General features: G+C 37.9%; 1 protein-coding gene across 2 annotated transcripts in view; it reads left to right on the top strand.

The window, feature by feature from the left end:
* GRM8 (glutamate metabotropic receptor 8) overlaps positions 1–20,141 on the top strand; it is a 938,300-nt gene that overhangs the window by 658,019 nt on the left and 260,140 nt on the right. Inside the window, exon 8 of one of the 2 annotated variants that reach the window (XM_054495925.1) lies at positions 7,984–9,758. The exons of the other annotated variant lie outside the window; for it this stretch is intronic. Within the exon in view, the coding sequence (XP_054351900.1) occupies positions 7,984–7,997 (14 nt within the window). The 3' untranslated portion in view covers positions 7,998–9,758. Of the gene's footprint in view, positions 1–7,983; positions 9,759–20,141 lie in introns of those variants that run through there. 2 annotated transcript variants of the gene reach the window in all.

Here is a 20,141-nt window from a genome sequence, read left to right as displayed (position 1 = left end):
AAATAATGCTACAATGGAAAAAGAGGAATAGATATCTCTCCGACACTTAGGTTGTTTCCATAGCTTCCCTATTGTAAATAATGCTACAATGGAAAAGGAGGAATAGATATCTCTCCAAAACATTTATTTTATTTTTTAGATATATACCCAAAGTGGGACTGCTGGTTTGTATGGTAGCTCTGTTTTTAATTTTTAAAGGAATCTCTATACTGTTTTCGGTAATAGCTGTTGCAGTACATTCCCACCAACAGTGTACAAGGGTTCATTTTCTCCACACCCTTTGCAACACTTATGTCTTCTATTATTTCTCCTCCTCCTTCCTCCTCCTCCTTCTTCTTCTTCCTCTTCCTCTTCTTTGTCCTCTTCTTCGTCCTCTTCTTCCTCTTCTTCTTCCTCCTCCTCCTCTTCTTTTTCTTCTTTTTTTTTTTTTTTTTTTTTTAAACAGAGATGAGATCTTGCTATTTTGCCTAGGCTGGTCTCAAACTCCTAGGCTGACACAATCCTCCCACTTCAGCCTTCTGCATAGCTGGGATTACAGGCATGAGCTACTCACCTAGCTTCTTGTCTTTTTCATAGCAGCTATCTTAATAGGTGTGAGGTGATATTTCATTGCAGTTTTAATTTGCATTTCTCTAATGATTAGTAATGTTGAGCATCTTTTCATGTACCTGTTAGACATTTGTCTATTTTCTTTGGAAATATGTCTATTCAGAGCCTTTCCTTGTTTTTTCAAAACTTTTTATTTGACAAAAAAATTGTATATATTTATTTTGTATAACATATTGTTTGTAATACACATACATCATGGAATGGTTAAATTGAGCTAATTAACATATGCATTACTTCACATATTTTGCAGTAAGAACACAAATTCTACTTTTTATGGAGTTTTCAAGGGTAGAATACATTGTATTAACTATATCACCATGTTTTACAATAAACATCTTAAAATTTATTCTTCCTATCTAAAATTTTGAATCCCCTCACCAACATCTCCCCAACTGCTCCCCACATCCTTCGTTTCCCAAGTATTCCAGCCCCTGATAACCACCATTGTACTCTCTACCTCCATGAGTACAACTCTTGTAGATTCCACATATAACTGAGTTTATGAGGTATTTTTTTTTGTGCCTGCCTTATTTCACTTAATATCCTCCATGTTCATCCATTTTATTGCAAATGACAGAATTTCCTTAGAATAGTACTCTACTGTATATACTATTCAGCCTCCATATATATATATATGGAACTTTCTCTATATGATATATATATAGAATCATATATATATATATATATATATATATATATATATATCACATTTTCTTCATCCATTCATTCATTGACAGACACTTAGGCTGATTCCATATCTTCACTATTGTGAATAATGCTGAAATGAACATGACAGTGCAGATATCTATTTAATATACTGATTTAATACCTTTGGAAATACACCTAGTAGTGATTTGTTGGATCATATGGTAGTTCTATTTTTAATTTTTTGAGAAACCTCCCTACTGTTTTCTGTAATGGTTACACTAATTTACATTCCCACGAACTACGTACAAAAGTTTCATTTTTCCACATTTCTGACAGCATTTATCTTTCATTTTTGATAATAGATATTCTAAAAGGTGTGTAGTGATACCTCATTATGATTTTAATTTGTATTTCTCTTAGGATTAGTGATGTTGAACATTTTTTCATATACCTATTGAACATTTGCATATCTTCTTTTGGAAATGCCTATTCAGGTGTTTTGTCCATTTTTTAATTGGATTCTTCATTTTCTTACTATTTAGTTGTATGAATTTCTCATATAATTTGAATATTAGCCCCTTATCAGATACGTGGTTTGCAAATGTTTTCTCTCATTACATGTTGCCTTTTCATTTTGTTGACTCTTTCCTTTGCTGTGCAGAAGCTTTTTAGTTTGATATAGTCACACTTGGTATTGTTTGCTCTTCTTGCCTGTGCTCTTGGTGTTCTAGCCAAAAAACCATTGTCAAGACCAATGTCAAGGAGATTTTCTCCAAGTTTTTTTCCTAGGCTTTTAATGGTTTCAAGTCTTACATTTAGATCTTCAATCCATTTTGAGTTGATTTTTGTGTATGGTGTAAGATAAAGGGCAAATGTCATTCTCACGTAGATACTCAGTTTTTCAAACGTTATTTATAAAAGAGACTTTCTTTCCTTATTGTTGAATATCAGTTGACCATATATGAATGGGTTTATTTCTGGGTTCTCTATTTAGTTCCATCAGGGGGCTGTGCCTTTAATGTGTTGAAACTCTAGAGCCTAGCATAGACCTAGAGTATAGGAGAAGTAAACAAATCTTTGATGAAGAAGAGAAAGTCTATTTAAATGAAGCATTGTCTAATACTATACACCCCCTTCTCCACATACATACCTTATGGCAAGATACAATTTGCTTAATGAACACTCTCATGCCATTATAGTAGTCATCTTGTTTCCAGCTGGCTTAACGTGGACTCCTCTCTGATATTCTGAAAGCCAGTGTAGAAACTTTAGCCTTATTTAAAAAAAAATACTTGTACACAATAATAGCTATAGTCTTTTTGTGGAGGTGAAAGTTAATCTACCTTTGTTTCTCTGGTGAGCCATGGTAGGTTCCTGAGCAGGGGAGCATTGTAATAATAGCAGTGTTTTAGGATTTCTTTTTTCATTAGACATTGAAGAAAAAATAGAGATAGGGTTTTGCCATGTTGCCCAGGCTAGTCTCGAACTCCTGGACTCAAGCAATTTGCCCACCTTTCCCTCTCAAATTGCTAGGATTACAGGCATGAGCTGCCATACCCAGCCAAGAATATTTATGTAATAAATATGTAGAAAGTAGATTGTCTTGAAGGAGAGCAGCTATAAAGTGACCAGGTAGGCATGAGGTAAAAAGGACTAGGACCCCAGTGAGCATTTTGTCTACCTTTGCAGTAGACATGGCAGATACCAGGTATATATTAAAACTATTGAATAATGGGGACCATTGGAAATAACATGTGAAGGATGCACATAATGCTTTTTGAAACCAGACTAACAGTATCTCATATTATCTGTGGCTGTAACTACTCATGTTCACTTTTTCCTTTAGCGTGAAGTATTAGTAAAGGCAAAACGTTCTGCATTCCGCTAGTTGACCTACTGTGGTGATCATTTTATATGTTAACTCGACTGGACCACAAAGTGCCCAGGTTAAACATCATTCTCAGCATTTCTATGAGGGTGTTTTAGGTTGAGATTTACCTTTAAATTGGTAGACTGAGTAAGGCAGACTACTCTTCCTAATGTTATGGGCCTCATTCATGCGGTTGACAGCCTGAATAGGACAAAATGGCTGACCTTCTCCAAGGAAAGATTTCCCCCCACCTTACTGACTTCAAACTGGGACATTGGCTTTTCTCTGCCTTCTGATTTGAACTGAAAAATCAGCTCTTCCTGAGACTCAAACTTACTGACCTTTGGACAGGAACTAGACCATTAGCACTCCTGGGTCTCCAGCTGGCCAACTCACCCTGTAGACCTTGGGATTTGTCAGTCACCATAATAATGTGAGCCATTCTTTATATCAAAAATGTATTTATTATAAGGAATTGGCTTATTGGTTCTGTTTCTCTGGAGACCCCTGATTAAAACACCTATACTGTAGATTTTTAAAATCTACTAGGCAATTTCTCTCAGGTTTACATGGATGTTGAAACAAAGAGAAAAATTCAGATGTTACTTGCAAGCATCTTCCTACTAAATAAATTTTCCATGACATTAAAATTAATATCAACCATGGCAATTATGTGTTCTTTCCTCTCTTAAAGTAATGGTACTTTTATCTAAAATTCATTCCATAGTGATATATTTAATGATTACTTGGGCCTTCTTTACTTACATTAATTAGGCTTTAATAAATCAGACAACCCATAAAATAATAAATAGCTTGAAATTAATATAGTGAAAATTCATTTAAAAAAACTCTTGGTTTCTTAATTTACTGCTGCTCCTGAATAAATATGCTCAGATATTTTTATTTTCTTTTTGTGTGAATCATTTCAACTTAAAGATTAGATGTTTAAATATTTTGAGGCTCTCCAATGTTTTCCAACAGTGAAAAATCTTAAAAGTTTTACATCTCTTAATGACTATGAGTTCAAATAACACATTCATGATAACCTGTTAGTTTAATATACATACATGTTAACCTATATATATTTAACTTTTTAACTGATTACATATTAGTTTCACATACATCCATACATATATATTTGTTTAGGCCTGTGCACAAATATATGTACACACACACACACACGTACACAGATAGGCTTGTCCACGCATAGATCTATGTATATTATCTCTGTAATTATTTCAGACAAACAAATATATTTAAGTGGAGATAAAATGTTTGTTTAGTGACTTACATAGCTACTTTTCAGTGTATGGCAATCATAACATCAACCTCAGCCACAATGGTATTGATGATTATGATGATAAAACTTGCATATGTAATGGGCTTAGCAAGTTTGTGCAGCAAGGAGATTGGCATGATGGCCCATGGTATCGTGCAATGCTAGGATTACATTTATAAGAATGGCAAGTCAGCTCTCCGGATAGTAATTATAGCAAAGTAAGCAGACTTCAACTTATAGTCTCAGGGCTACTGATTATCGGGGAACCTGCCCCCGATAGTCACATACGTTCTTTTCTATTTTCTCTGTCAGCCAGGTTGAGAAATAAAGGGACAGAGTACAAAAGAGAGAAATTTTAAAGCTAGGCGTCCGGGGGAGACATCACATGTCAGTAGGTTCTGTGATGCCCCACAAGCCGCAAAACCAGCAAGTTTTTATTAGGGATTTTCAAAAGGGGAGGGAGTGTGCGAATAGGGTGTGGGTCGCAGAGATCACGTGCTTCACAAGTTAATAGAATATCACAAGGCAAATGGAGGCAGGGCGAGATCACAGGACCGGGGCGAAATTAAAATTGCTAATGAAGTTTCAGGCACCATTGTCACTGATAACATCTTATCAGTAGACAAGGTTTGAGAGCAACAGGTCTGACCAAAATTTATTAGGTGGGAATTTCCTCATCCTAATAAGCCTGGGAGTGCTATGGGAGACTGGGGCTTATTTCATCCCTACAGCTCGACCATAGAAAACAGCCACACCCAAGGGGGCCATTTCAGAGACCTACCCTCAGGGGCACATTCTCTTTCTCAGGGATGTTCCTTGCTGAGAAAAAGAATTCAGTGATATTTCTCCCATTTGCTTTTGAAAGAAGAGAAATAGGGCTCTGTTCCACCTGGCTCACCAACGGTCAGAGTTTAAGGTTATCTCTCTTGTTCCCTGAACATTGCTGTTATCCTGTTCTTTTTTCAAGGTGCCCAGATTTCATATTGTTCAAACACACATGCTCTACAATTTGTGCAGTTAACACAATCATCACAGGGTCCTGAGGTGACATACATCCTCTTCAGTTTACAAAAATGATGGGATTAAGAGATTAAAGTAAAGACAGGCATAGGAAATCACAAGGGTATTGATTGGGGAAGTGATAAGTGTCCATGAAATCTTCACAATTTATGTTTAGAGATTGCAGTAAAGACAGGCATAAGAAATTATAAAAGTATTAATTTGGGGAACTAATAAATGTCCATGAAATCTTCACAATCCTCATTCTTCTGCCATGGCTTCAACCGGTCCCTCCGTTTGGGGTCCCTGACTTCCCAAAACAACTGATAAGGATTGAAAGAATATAGGAAACATATAATAAGAGGGTTGTAGAGGTCCTGACAGTCTGACTTAATCATTTGCTGGTAGTATAGGTAGACAGAAGAAGTCCAGTTCTTCCTGGGCCTGAGGAAGTGTTCATGAATTTGCAGGTAAGGACAGGGTCTGTGGTTGTAGGGTTAATAGAGGGAATGGCTGATAGGCTTTGGTAAGAGCCAACATAAGAAAGAGGCACTTTGGTGGCCACGTGTGGTGGCTTAAGCCTATAATCTCAGCACGCTGGGGGGCCAAGGCTGGAGGATTGCTTGAGCCCAGGAGTTTGAGACCAGACTGGGCAACATAGCAAGACTGTCTCAACAAAAAAATTTTAAAAATTAGCCAGGTATGGCAGAGCACACCTGTAGTCCTAGATACTTGAAAGGTTGAGGCAGGAGGGTCGCTCAAGGCCAGCCAGGAGTTTGAGGCTGCAGTGAGCTGTGATCATACCACTGCACTTAGCCTGAGTGTTAAAGATGAGACCTCATATAAAAAATGAAAAAGGTGCTTGGATGGACTGTGCTCTGAGGTTTTGTTTCTGACTCTTGTGTTAAAATGTCTTGACCCTAGGACCTGGTTTAGATGAGGATTTCCATGGAAAACGGACTGTTCCTTTGCAGATTCTTATTTATAAAACTCCTTGTCAAAGTCTTTTGTCTGGTTTGCATCTCAACTTTGACTTGTACAACCAAAGATACCCAAAAACAAAATGAAAACAAACTCTTGATGCTTCAAACCTATGTTTATTCTATCCCATGCATCTCTGTTTTAATGAATTACAGCACATCTACCTTCTGATCTAGCTGAAAGCCAAGGATTTAATTCCTCCTTTTCCTCACCCCTGCTAGTACTACTGACATAGTCCTATACTAATCTTCCTGCTTTAATTCCTTTTCTGCAAGGCATCTAGTCTAATATTCTTAAAACTAGATCATGCCTGATTGAAACTCCTCAATGAATTCCCAATATACTAGGAAAAAATCTGAACTTGTCTCTCACTTGACATGGCCCTGATCAGACTCCCACAGTGTCTCATTTTCCGCATTCCCACCTCTTCATTCCTCCAGCAACAGTAACTTTATTCTTGTGGCTTGAACCTGCCAAGTCTTTTCCCAGCCTCGACACTGTATGCTTGCTATTTTCTCGGTCTGGAATTCTCTTTCCCTTATTTGCCATATGACTCCTTTTCATTCTTTAGGTCTTTATCACTCAGCATTCTGTGACAGATAACAGAAACCACTCCATTTTAATCAGAAGGGACCTTAACATGATAAGTTAGTGCTTACAATTTTTTAGAAGGTCTTGGGAATAGCTCTTGATGTGGAGCTATTCCAGACTCCAAGAACACCACTGCAGAACTGACCCTCTACATCTGCCTCATCAGGAAGCTGGGGAGTTGGGGGCTGCTGTCCCAACTGCTGGCTTCAGGGTTGTACTACTGTAACCATGAGTAGGGGATCAGGAAGTGGGGTCAGAACCATTACCTTCAGGAACACATTTATGTGCTGTCTGACAAGAAGGAGGCTGGACTTCTGTGCCAGTGAAGTAGACACCTTCTCTGCCACTGCGTCGTCCTTCTACAGTTTAGTTCTGAATCGGTGCTTTGCATGAGTATATCTGGTTGTCTGTGTCTAAATCCAGATCCCTAGCTGCGGAGGAGGATATGAAACATAGCTTTTAGCTTTCCAGTTTCTGGAGTACAAGAAGGTATGCAAAATGAGGTTGAAACAGATGATGGTCTGCCAGAAGGCCTCCCCTCATTCCACCTGTCCATCCCATGAAATCCTATTATATCATCCTCTTTATTCCCATAATAGCAGTTATTATAATCTCTATCCTTTTTAATTTGTTTTTCATTTGTATACTGTATGAGTCTTCCACTGCTGGACTGTAAGCTCCACAAGGCAGGGGGCTTTCCTTACTTATGCAGGACTTGGCATGTGCAAATGGTAGCACAAATGTGTTGCTGAATTGCGTTGAATAAATGAATAAATAGAGCCTACTTATTATTTCTGTATTCACTAAAGGACACTCATCGGTCTCTGACAAGATTCACTTTTAGTTGGGGTGACCATATAACTTGTTGCTCAAATAGGGACACTTTGGAGAGAGAAATGGGTAGCATGATTAATAATTATACTAAGACAGAAGGCATGACATGGGGCTGTCTAAAGCAAACCAGGCATATAGTCATTAACTCATTATAATCACTATTCTCTGACAGACTTATCTTCTTAGGTTGCCTCAGAGGGATCCAGATGTCTCTACCCCGGCCAGCTCTTTTTACTCCTTCATTTTCCAGTAGTTGGGTAAGGATTTTGGTTACATGGACTATAACAACAGTTTCATACTTCTTGTGGGATTTCTAAAACTACAAAAAAAATTCTCACAATATTTTACTATCTAGACTATTTGAACTTGATTCTAGATCTTGTAACAAAAATCAAAAGCAGGGTTCTAGTGTATGGTCTTCCAATGTCATTTTAAGTAGGTTACTCAGCAATCACTGGGAGAATTTACTAGAAACAGATTTTTAAAAACATCTCTCTTGGAGCTACTGATTTCTTTAGAGGAGCTCAAGAATCCATTCCTTGTAAAACTACCAGTGAGTATGGCGCATGGTTAGATTTAAGGACCATGAGATAAGAAGCGTCTGAGGCCTCTTCTATATTTGGTACAAGGATTAATAAGTACTTTTAACATATATAATAATTGGCATTAACTACGGTAAAAGCTGTAAATGACTCAGCAGTGGGAACTGACAGGCTGCTGTGCTCCAGCGTGCAGGATGTCTGTGTGATGTGATGCGTGTGTTTGCAATACAAGGCAGCCCACCCCCAAACTTCCGGGCCTGCAGCTGAGATCAACTGTGACTAACCTGATTCCAAAACTAGCTGACTCATTTCATTGCTTCCTGTTTCTCTTATTATACTTTGAAATGTTTTCAGTGAAGAGCCTAGCACTCTGCCCAGTGTACTGTAAGTGCTTGGTAATTATTGGTTTTATATATATATATATACACACACACACACATTTATTAAAAGAAGGAAGGAAGAAAAGAAGGAATGGAAGAGAAGGGGAGAGGGAGGGAAGGAAGGAGGGATCAAGTAATGAGGCAATATGGTAAATATAGTAGAGAAACAAATTTACTGTTCTTTATCAGGATGCAATTTTAGGAATTTAGGATTTAGGAACATAAACACAAAGTATCTTGGGAACAGGACAAAATTATGTCCTCTGTTGTTTCAGATGACTTGTTAAAAACTGAAATTTTGTTGCACTGGTTTTTATGCATCTGAGTGCTAAGGTAACTGCTTGTTTGACTGAATACAACTTAAAAATATATGTAATGGACATTTTTTATTTCTTTAAATGATGTAACAGGTTGATGTGAGAATGGACCCGCTCAGGGTGAACTAAATTGGGACTGGAGTCCCAATTTATCACCCTCATCAAATTATGTAATTTATTTCTTTCAAAATATTAAACTTTAAAATACAGATTATAACATTTATTTTAGGGTTATGAGAATATGAGAATCAAGTGAGCTAATGAATGAGAATCATTGTTTTGAGAATCAAGTGAGCTAATGAATGAGAAAGTTCTAGGAAATATTTTAAAGTGAGATTAAAAAAGATTACTTGCCCTTTTAACTGAAACAGTTTTTCTTAAAAATCAATCATTAATAACTAGAATATGGAGGCATGCTGTATTCAAATCTGTTGCAGTCTTCAGCCTTATATTCATTATATCGAGTTCTTGATTTCATGAAACATTTTACGTCCAATATGGTTTCTTTCAGATACCAGTATCTGAAAGAGCTTTTTAATGAAATAGATTTTTAGTATTCATTCATTGTCTGGATATTGTGAAATTGCTATTGTTCTATACCAATCTTAGACATAAGACAACCTGCAGTTACTGATGTGAAATTGAATGGAGAAACTCCATTCTGTAAAGTTGAATCAGTGATTAAAATAACCCTATGAACTATCTGAACAATGTGTGTGCCTTGGTTCTGGTTTTCTTCTATCTAATTGTAGTCCCACTATCAGTTAACATCCTCTATCTCCCTGTGCAGTGATGCTTACTTACTCTGAACAGATGTTATAGTGACTGGAAAAAAATCAGTTTATCCATCAATAGACCTAGATCTCATATCTCCTAAAAATGTACTTTCCATCATTCTCTTTTGAGCCATATTTATTATTGTCCCAAAAAATGTGCATTGCAACTGGAGAGATGCAGCCAGCTTAGGCAAGCATGCCTCTAGCGGGCTTAGGGCATTTCTGGGCCACTCTGTCTCTTTATCTGGAGCCTGGAAGTGATTGTTTGACACACACCAAAGGGAGAACTTCATCAGACACTGAAAATGGTAACTTGGAGCCTGCAAAAATACTTCCCATTGCTCCAGGGGTGGAGAAAAGTAAAGATGCAGAAACATAAAAGTCAAAATCAAAATGTAATAGAAAAATGAAAGAGGAAATAGAAGAGGAAGAAGGTGATAAAAATAAATGTATGAACTGCTTTTTTATTTAGCAGTCTTATCAAAATCACAGGGGATTTTTTTGTCTGTCAAAGTCTCAAATCCTTAGGCATATCATGAAATATCATGAATTTTCAATGTGCTTTAAATTTTACATTTTTGAAAGCAAGGGAATTTTCTTACATACCGCATCAGTCCAGCAGATAAAAACTAGCACAACAGAACTCTTATAAACTTATTTTTGTCGAATTCACTTCTTATAAAAGCAGTATAGTTACAACTGAGGGAAATAATGGAAAATGGCTTTGCTGTGAATTTTGATGGCTTTGTTGAATCTTTAAATCTAACCTCATTCCGTCTATCATTAGTCTTTTCCTTTCATGCCCTTTGATGGCAATCGTGTTTTACAGATGAACCCATTAATTCACTAGGAGGTTAAGTGATTAGCTCGGCCTGGCAGTCAGGTGCAGGGTTAAGATTAGATAAAAGTCCCTCAGGGTCTAGTGATTGCTAAACTTTGAGGACAGTGACCCTCCTTATAATAAAACCAGACATTCAGAAATTATCTAACAGCTTCTTTCACCACATTCCAGAGAAAGTTTATTTACCTTTACAGAGAAAGTGCCTAAGATGGTTTTAAAAACCAGGTTGCTAGAAAGACACTTTCTCCTCAGAAGCTAATATAATTTAGAGAGAATTTCTTGAGATAAATATAAATGTATTTCAATTTATGCATTGCCTACATAATTAATAATAAAGTAAGTGTTTGTTAATATTCCAGGCACCCCAACAAGCTCTATTGGGTTTATGAAGGTATGCAACTCATAGAACCAGCCCACATTGAGTCATTTCATTGTTTTGTTGCTTCATTCATTCATGACAGTCAATTCATTTATGACAGTTGTTAAATTTATGAATAAATAGCTTGATTAGGACAGGTTTCACAGTCTAGATTATATCAGATGGATAAAATGTTAACAGGCACAGAAGTGTGAGTCATTCCAGGTACAGGAAATAACATGACAATCTCCCTCCTAAATAAATCTCTGTGGTAGAAAGACATAGTAACATTTATTGAGTAGCATATCCACTGATATGCCTAGAGCATTTTGTAATATGTGGAAAGTAATTTTAATATAAGTTAAATATTTATAAAATACATGTTTAAAAGATAAGCATCATTTTTTCTTCAATTTTGTGACTCATCTGGTTTTCTGTAAATGGTAGAAAATAGAACAATTCTATTATATTCCAATCCTTCCTCCACAACCCTCTCAATAAAATTATAACAAAGAGCAAGCCACTACATAATTCCCCTTCCACTTACTGTAGAAGAAAAACAACTCTTAATATTAATTGTGAGGGTTTCACCAGAGTATTGCCTAATTAAAGATGACCAGAGAAGCGGCAGCCTCAGAGACTCCTTTAATTTGACAGCCTGAATACTTAGCATGTTTAAGAGTAGTTCTCAGGGGTAGTTCCACAATCTATTCCATTTGTATAAACCTCCAGAACTTCACTGAGACAATAGGAGTGTGTAAAGGAATAACTTGCTTCCATGAACAACAAATATTTACTGCATTTGCTTGCATTGTTTCTCAACTTTTTAGTAAATATTTTATTTCTGAAATGAAAGAACTGTTTTATGGAAAAATTCCTCCAAGATGCAGATTTCAGTGAACTTGGGGTTCCAGCCATTGCAGCCTTGAGTATAATTTCCACCTGAAGGTTGGGTAAGAGCATTTTTGAAGAGTTGTGAGCAACACTTAAGCACCCCTTCTATATTTTCAGCAAATAGTGTTTTTAATGCTTCTTTGTTCTTCCCTTGTTAAATCTTCAGATTAGTAACTGCTGATTAATGCCCCAAAGAGAAGGGATTACAGGCAGATAAGTATTGCATACTAATTTCCCTAAATTTGGGGATGGGGAGAAATACGGAAAGATGTGAGTAAATGTTATAAACATTTCAAAAGAAAAAAAAATGACCCTCAATGGGGAGATGTGTTAATGTGTTGTTCAGGCAATAAAAGTGCATTACTTTCCTTCTTTTATTGTGTATATTTAAGGCATACAACCTGATGCTTTGATGCATGTATATTACATATATATTTAGTGAAGTATACTAAGGTCAAGCACATTAACATATCCATCATGTCACGTAATTACCTTCCTTTTTGTTTTTTGGTGGTAACAGCACTTAAAATCTGCTGTCTTAGCCAGTTTCTAGTATATAATACAAAATTATTAACTGTAGTCCTCATGCTGTACATTAGCTCTTGAGACTTACTTATTTCAGTTGTTTATGTAACTGCAACTTTGTACCCATTGACGTGCATTTCTCCATTCCCCACCCCCTCCTTGTCCCTGATAACCACTGTTGTACTATCTTTTTCTATGGGCTTGACTTTTTTTTTTTTTTAATTCCACACATAAGTGAGAACATACAGTATTTGTTTTTCTGTGCCTGGCTTATTTCACTTAGCATAATGTCCTCCAGGTTTGTCCATTTTGTCACAAATTGCAGGATTTTCTTTTTTTTCTAAAGGCTGAACAATATTCTATTGTGTATATATTATGCATTTTCTTTATCCATTCATCCCTTGAGGGACACTTAGGTTGCTTTCATATTTTGGCTATTGTGAATAGTGCTGCAATGAACATTGACGTGCGGATATTTCTACAAGGTGCTGATTTCACTTCCTTTTGGGTGTATAACCAGAAGAGGGATTGCTGAGTCATATGGTTTCACTTCCTAGATGGAAGCTCCCCATAGTTTTGAAGGCCTGTATTCAGTAAACTGTCTACAATAATCCCATCTGAGCCTCCTTTTCTTCAGCCTCTGTCTCTCTTTGTTTTGGCATCTATCTTCTCTGATTTCTTCCTTCCCACGTCCCTTCTCCATTGCCAGTTCCTTTTAGCCTCAGCAAATAAACATATTCAAGTTTCTTATTTCATAAGAGAAAAGTAAAAATAAATAAATAAAAACATAATCTTTAAACCTTCTGCCTCTCTCAGTAATAGTTCCTTAAAGAGCGGAGGCTTCCATGTGTTACCACTGCATCATTATCCTCAGCAAACTAACACAGGAACAGAAAATCAAAGACCGCATGTTCTCACTTGTAAGTGGGAGCTGAACGATGAGAACAGATGGATACAGGGAGGGGAACATCACACACTGGGGCCTGTCAGGAGTAGGGGGCAGGGAAAGAGAGAGCATCAATATCAATAGCTAATACATGCGGGGCTTAATACCTAGGTGATGGGTTGATAGGTGCAGCAAACCACCATGGCAGACGTTTACCTGTGTAACAAACCTGCACATCCTACTTATGCATCCCAGACTTAAAATAAAATGCATTTTTTAAAAGAGTTTTTGTTTCTTAAATTTTGCATCCAATTGCGTGCATCACTCACTTCACCCTAGTCCTGGCCCTGTGTATCCACTTGTGCATTTCACAGGTAACTCAAGCTATTTGTATTCTACCTTCAGTCAAGCCTTCTTTCACACTGTTACTCCCTGTTTCTGTGAACATCATCACATTTTACCTGGTTGTAAAAGCCAGAAAGCTGGCTTGCCTTCACCCTTTTCTTTATCCTTGTCTCTCCAACCTTATAATCAGTGATCATATGTTGCCTCTTATGGCTCTTTAATATCTTTCTTCAGAAACACTGTCTCTACTTAAGACCCTCCTCATTTCTTTCCTGAATTGCCAAGAATTGTCCTCTAACTATTCTTTTGTGCTAATGTGTCCCCCACCCCATCCTTCTCTGTTTTTTACATAATTGTGGCCAGACAAATTTTTCTAAAATGCAAATCTGATCATACATCCTTGACTACTTAAAGTCTTTCAATACCTTTTTATTGGCTTAGCATAAAGTCCAAAATCCTTAGCAAGCCATATAAAAACCTTAATCATCTGGACCTCCTGAGCCCTTCATTTTTATCTCTTGTCACTGACCAATTAAGACCTTTGCTGAAATACTTGCAGGGAGGTAAATAGGTTATTTCTCACAGCATTGGGCCTTCTAATATGCTTTCTTCTGCCTGAGATTCTCTTCCTTTAAAACTCAATTCATAGGGCACATTATCCAGGAATTCTTCTTGATGTTTACAGTTTCAGCTAGGCATTCATTCCATCTACTCCCTGTAATTCAGTACTTCCGTTTCATAGCTGATACTGTTTCCTGGTCAGCCTGGTCTCCACACTATGAGCTATTTGGAAACAGGGACCATATCTTTTAATCCTGTGTCTCTAGTACATTATACAGTTCTTGGAAGAAAGTAGGTATTTCCAAATGATAGAAGATATCAGTATGGAATATTATTCTTTTCTCATTTTCTTCATAATAATAACAGAATTCCCTTTAAAAATGTTTTAATATATTACTAATTTAGTATTTTGATGGATCAAGATTTGGCTATCTGCCTAGAAATAGTTTTTCTTGAATATAGGCATCTCAGTCCCTCCCATCTCTATTCCTCCTCTGTTGGAAAAGTCACCCATCCATGCAATCCTAGTACAAACTGAGATGCTTAAAAATCATGATATTTTATTCAGAGGATATCCATGAGGCAAGATTGGGGATGCAGGGAAAGAGTAGTTTAACAACTGACAGGACCACGCACATTCTGTTTCACCATTCTTAAGCTCAGACCCCCAGATACATGTTAGAATCAAGGCATGAGACCATTCTTGTTGGCCACATTAAATGCCTCTGACTGGACTTAGAGCTGAACAAGAATTGCATGGACATCTAGTCCAGACAAGGAGCCTCAAGAGACAAACGTATCTCAAGGTTCTGACTGACCTAGACTAATATAATTTAATAGCAAATGCATGAAAGCGTCATTAAATCTAACTAGTTTTGCCTAAGCAGAACCCAGAGGAGAAATGTAGATCTAAAATAAGACTTAGTATATTTCAACACTCAAGAGCTTTCTTGATCACTTTAAGGCATGCTAACAATTTTCCATACATATGACAGTTATGAGGCAATTAATGGAATATTTTGCAAATCAATTGCAAAAAAGAGAAGAAAAAAATTGAGTAAGTAACAGCTGAAGTAAAAAATGAAACTGCTATAAATATAGATAATAGCTTCCATTAAAAGTGTCCTCCAACATTGGAAAGTTTAATCACAGTTACACTCAAATCATTGGTTACACTCTATTTCACAGTTATCCAGCTTGGGAAAATCTATGCACTATTAAACATGATAGGTTCAATGTTTTTTATAATATCTGGTCAGCAGTGGAAAATTTTGTTAGCTAATTTCATTAACAAGTTTCAGTTTCATTTAATTCTAACAACAATAATTAAAAAGCAAGTACTATTTTTTTAGATGGTGCGTGTCTAATCTGTGGAGGGGGAGGAATTTTTCTAAACGTAGAGGAATTGAGTCAGAATCACATAGGGAAATATAAATAGGCCTAACTATTTATATTTAGTTAATAAATATAACTATATATAGTTTAGTTTGTTTTCTTATAAATAAATAAGAAAAACATAATTGGGAGAAATATTTGCCTCAAATATAAAAGAAACGTTTAATATGTTGAATATTTGCAGTGGTCATACAAATTTCTAATGACCTATCTTAAAAAATCTTAAAATAGCAATTTACAAAGACATATTCCAACAATTTATGAAAGAAACTACATTTGACTGATATATTTATGAAAATGATTAAAACTTAGATGTAATAAATGGAACATAACTTGAGACATATTTTTCATCTTTTGAAATAGAAAATACTTTCAGAAGAAATATTTTGGATTGATAAGAAGGCACAGAGATCAGACTACTATTTTATATGCCCAGCAAAAGATTAAACAAACTATAAAACAAAACTGTCTAGAAAATAATTTGGCAAAATATTTTCTTCTTGCTCTTTGGTTCAGAAACACTACTTCCAAGAATTTTACCCTAAGAAGTAATGTAAAACTTTTAGAAAAAGTGTTTGTACCTATTGTAAAAGCTTTTTATGTTAGAAAACAAAAGATATATAAATGTCAATAGAATGCAATATAATACAGGCATTAATATTGATGCTTGTAATAATTTAACAAAATAAGACCATGCTTATACACATAAAATGCAGAGCACCTACATGGTGTGATGTATTGTACTTATATACACCAAAACACTGAAAGAAGAATGCTAATTCATTACAATGATTATCTGTGGTTGCCAGTCTTATTGTTAATTATTATTGTTTTCTTGTATTTTTAAAATATATTTTTGATTTTTCATAAGGAGCATTTATTATTTTCATAATCAGAAAAAAGGCATTTCTAATAAAATAAATTTGGTTGGAAATGTATCACAAAGGAATAACAATGTTAGTATAACACTGCCTATTAGCCACTAACCTCAAGTAAATTAGTAGATTCTCTGTACCCATGTTGACAATTTGGTTTCCCGTCTTGCCATTTGTTATTCCAGTGAATGACTGCTGTGATATTTAGAGGAGGTGACATATCCAATTAATCTTAGTGAAGTTTGAGGTGATTAGTATGTTATTCACTCTTCTAGCCAACTTTTTCCTATTGAGGGTTTGGAGAGTGAAGTGGGGAGAAGGCAACACCATTCTTGTTGCTAAAATAATTTAATAAGGATAGTTAAATAAACAAAGCATTAAGCTGTGAAGAGAAATTGCCCATAAAGTATAACCTACTAATTTTGTGATCCTGCTTCTGTTTTACAAGATTGGTATTTGGAAGGTGATTATTTTACTCTTTCAGGATTTGACCTTTGATAGGAATCAACTCCCTAAGGAATAGTTTGGTGAAACTAAACCTTAACTGAATTCAAAGTTAGTAAGGAACTCATCCTCAATAAGGAAGAGAAAAAACTGCAATGTTTTATTTTTTTTTTCCAGTCAGAAAAGTGTATAACTACATTCTACACTTAAGAGAAGCAATATTAGATGTAGTCTTTGGGATTCTGATATATTCTCAGTTTACTGCTTAGTGTCGTAGTATTTTTCCATTATGTGCTGCTGCAAGAATTCAATCTTCCCAGGATGGCATATTGAACACACCTTCCATGCGGAGAGTAATGTCTTGTCCTGAAGATAGTCCCCTCCATTCTCAACATTTTTAACACACATCATCTAATGTTGACATCAAGGACATGGAGAGGGCCTTAGTCATCACTCTCCTTGGTGGGGGGACACTTAGAGGCCTTTGGGACTCAACCTCAGGCATTTCCTCATCATTCTTTGTCACTCTCATTCTATAGCAAGTCAGCATATCTGCTATTGTTCCAGAGTTTGACCCAATTATAGTAGAACTTCAAAGGTTGTGGTATCAGAATTAAAGTTCTGGTACTCAAGAATGTGTTTATAACTTTAGTGATACACATAGAACTAACTGTTGGATGGAGAAAGTTCATTAGCCCACTCACTTCTGTGTCAAGGCCTTTATTATAGGAAAAGCTTGATTCCCATTGTGAATGCGCAACATTCTCTTTTCTATTTCTGGCTTTCCCCTCCAGTTCTCTTTATTTTCAGCCTGTTTCCCTCTCCTTCAGAATTCCAAAGCTCTGATCTTCCCTTTGAGAAAGAACTCCATGCAGTCCTTCATGCTCAGACCTAAATGTAATTTTACAGTGAGGTTTCTGTCATTCTTCGTGTCATTTGCGTTTAAAAGGGCCTGAAGATCTAGGTAGTCTACCAGGATTAAATTCTGACTGAGTAGAATTCCTTGAGTTAGCAGATCTGTCAGGTGTATTTTAGAGGTTGGTGAAGGGCAGCACTGAAGTTGATCTGCTCCACTCTTACCCTCCTGCTTGCATGCTTGCTGTCATCCTTGTGGGGTCCCAGTCTTATGCCTTCAGGTGGGCCCAAACAGACTCTCATTCCTCCAATATTGTCTTAATTCATTACTAAAGTGTTGGTTCTTCTGGCCAGCTCTAATGATAACAGCAACGGCCTGTCTGGAGTGGGTGTTGCCATGAAACTGGCTGCAGTGGGGGAGGTGTGGCCAGGGCTGCTCTCTCTCAGGAACAGATGGAAGCCCTGCCCGCTTCCAAGTTGGAGGGGCAGGAACCTCACTCCCCCAGGCACCACTGCAGCGACCTAGCTGCGGCTGCGGACTCAGGCATCTCTGCGCTTTTGGGGGCCTGGGAAGCCCCTTTGCCCCTGCAGGATCAGAAGTACCTGCTCCCCCTTCCTGGCCTCTCCCCACTCCCGGTGCCTGCTCTGATTTCAGAGCAAAGTTAAGGCTGAGCCCAGGCGCTGTCGCAATCTGGCCAGGTGCATGCATGCACATTTGGGGCAGCACTAACACACCAGCCCCCTGCCACCTCAGCCCCCTCTTGACTTTGGGCACTGACGAGCATGAGAGGGAGGCCAAGAGAGGGCTAAAGGCAGGTCACTGTTGGCTTGCAGGCACCCCTCGGCATGAATAGCCTGGACGCCGTGGGCACTGTAAATGGCAGGTTAATGACAACGGGAGGCAGACAGGCTCCTGTGTGGAAAGGGGCAGTTCCCTGGTGAAACCCCACCTTCAGGCCAGTTCTGCAGATAGGAGTGAGAACTTGCCGTGCTTTTTCGGAGCCCACCCATGGCTGCCCATGGACCAATCAGCATTCACTACCTCCCCTCTGAAGCCCATAAAAACCCTGGATTCAAGCCAGACTCAGGCAAATGATGAGCTGACCATCATTTGGTCAGACAGGAACTACTCATTATGGGTTTCCTCTTTGCTGAGAGCTGAGTAGACAATGGGATGCCCTGCCTGCAGAGAAAAGCTACCCACTGCAGGTCTCCTCTGAGTTGTTTAGTAAAGCACCTCTTTGCCTTGCTCACCCTTCACTTGTCTGTGTACCTCATTCTTCTTGGATGTGGGACAAGAACTGGGGACCCACCAAATGGTGGGGCTGAAAGAGCTGTGACACACACAGGGCCAAAACACACCCCTTGCTCACAGTGTTGTGGTCTACTAGAATCAGAGAAGAGCTGCGGCCCTTCGGGGAGCCCAGACCAAGGAACTCCCTGAGCCAGGGCTGTGACACACTCTTGGGGCTCTGCGGTTCCTCGTGTCTTCAAGCTTCTGGACACCACTGCGTTCCCCAGTGCCAGCCGTGGAAGCTGCTTGTGGTATGCCTAGTTCAGCTACAGCCTTGCAGGGAGCTGGCACCCACACAGGTGCCTGGAGCTGCCCACCCTGCCACAGCCAGCGTGCCTGGCTGTGCACAGTTGCTGGATCCCACGCTTGCTTGCTCACATACCCCTCACCACTCTGTGCCTGGCTTGCCCTTGGCATGTGTGGGAACCAGGCCAGTAGCACGAGCTGAGCACAGCCTGCCAGGCCGAGTGGGCATAATGAGACCAGCGGGCACGAGCAAAGCTCAGGCAAAGGCGCCATCAGCCACAGAGGTTTTCAGCCAGAAAAGCAACACTCCAAGGATCCTGTGACACTAGTAGCAGTAGGAATAAAATCAGAAGCAATTCCCAACTCCAACACAAGAAGTTTAGCCCTGGAAACCTTAGTTTGCTTTGACTACTTTATACACAGTTTATCTTTTATGTCATCCTCGGGCCAACTTCCTTCTAATCTGCTCTATAGAGAATCTCCCACTTTACAGCTTAAACACAGGAAAACAGACCCTCCCCACCAGAACATATTTATTCAGTCCAACTACTGTAATAGAAACATATAGCCTCTCCGAGTCCAGTAGCATAAGAACAATTTTACCCATGATCATGCAGAAGCTTCTGCTTATATATTTGTTATACACATAAACTGTATATGTATATATAAACATAATTAAAATAGCTATTGGGTCGTTATTACAAGTGAAAATGCAATCTACAATTGTTGGTGAGATAAATTGACAGAGTAAATCTACTTCTGGCCAGTCCTTCTCATTCTGCAAATCTCTTTTGGA

This window comes from Pongo pygmaeus, chromosome 6, assembly GCF_028885625.2.
Source record: "Pongo pygmaeus isolate AG05252 chromosome 6, NHGRI_mPonPyg2-v2.0_pri, whole genome shotgun sequence".
Classification (NCBI taxonomy): domain Eukaryota; kingdom Metazoa; phylum Chordata; class Mammalia; order Primates; family Hominidae; genus Pongo; species Pongo pygmaeus.
This window is presented reverse-complemented; position numbering and strand designations above follow the sequence as displayed.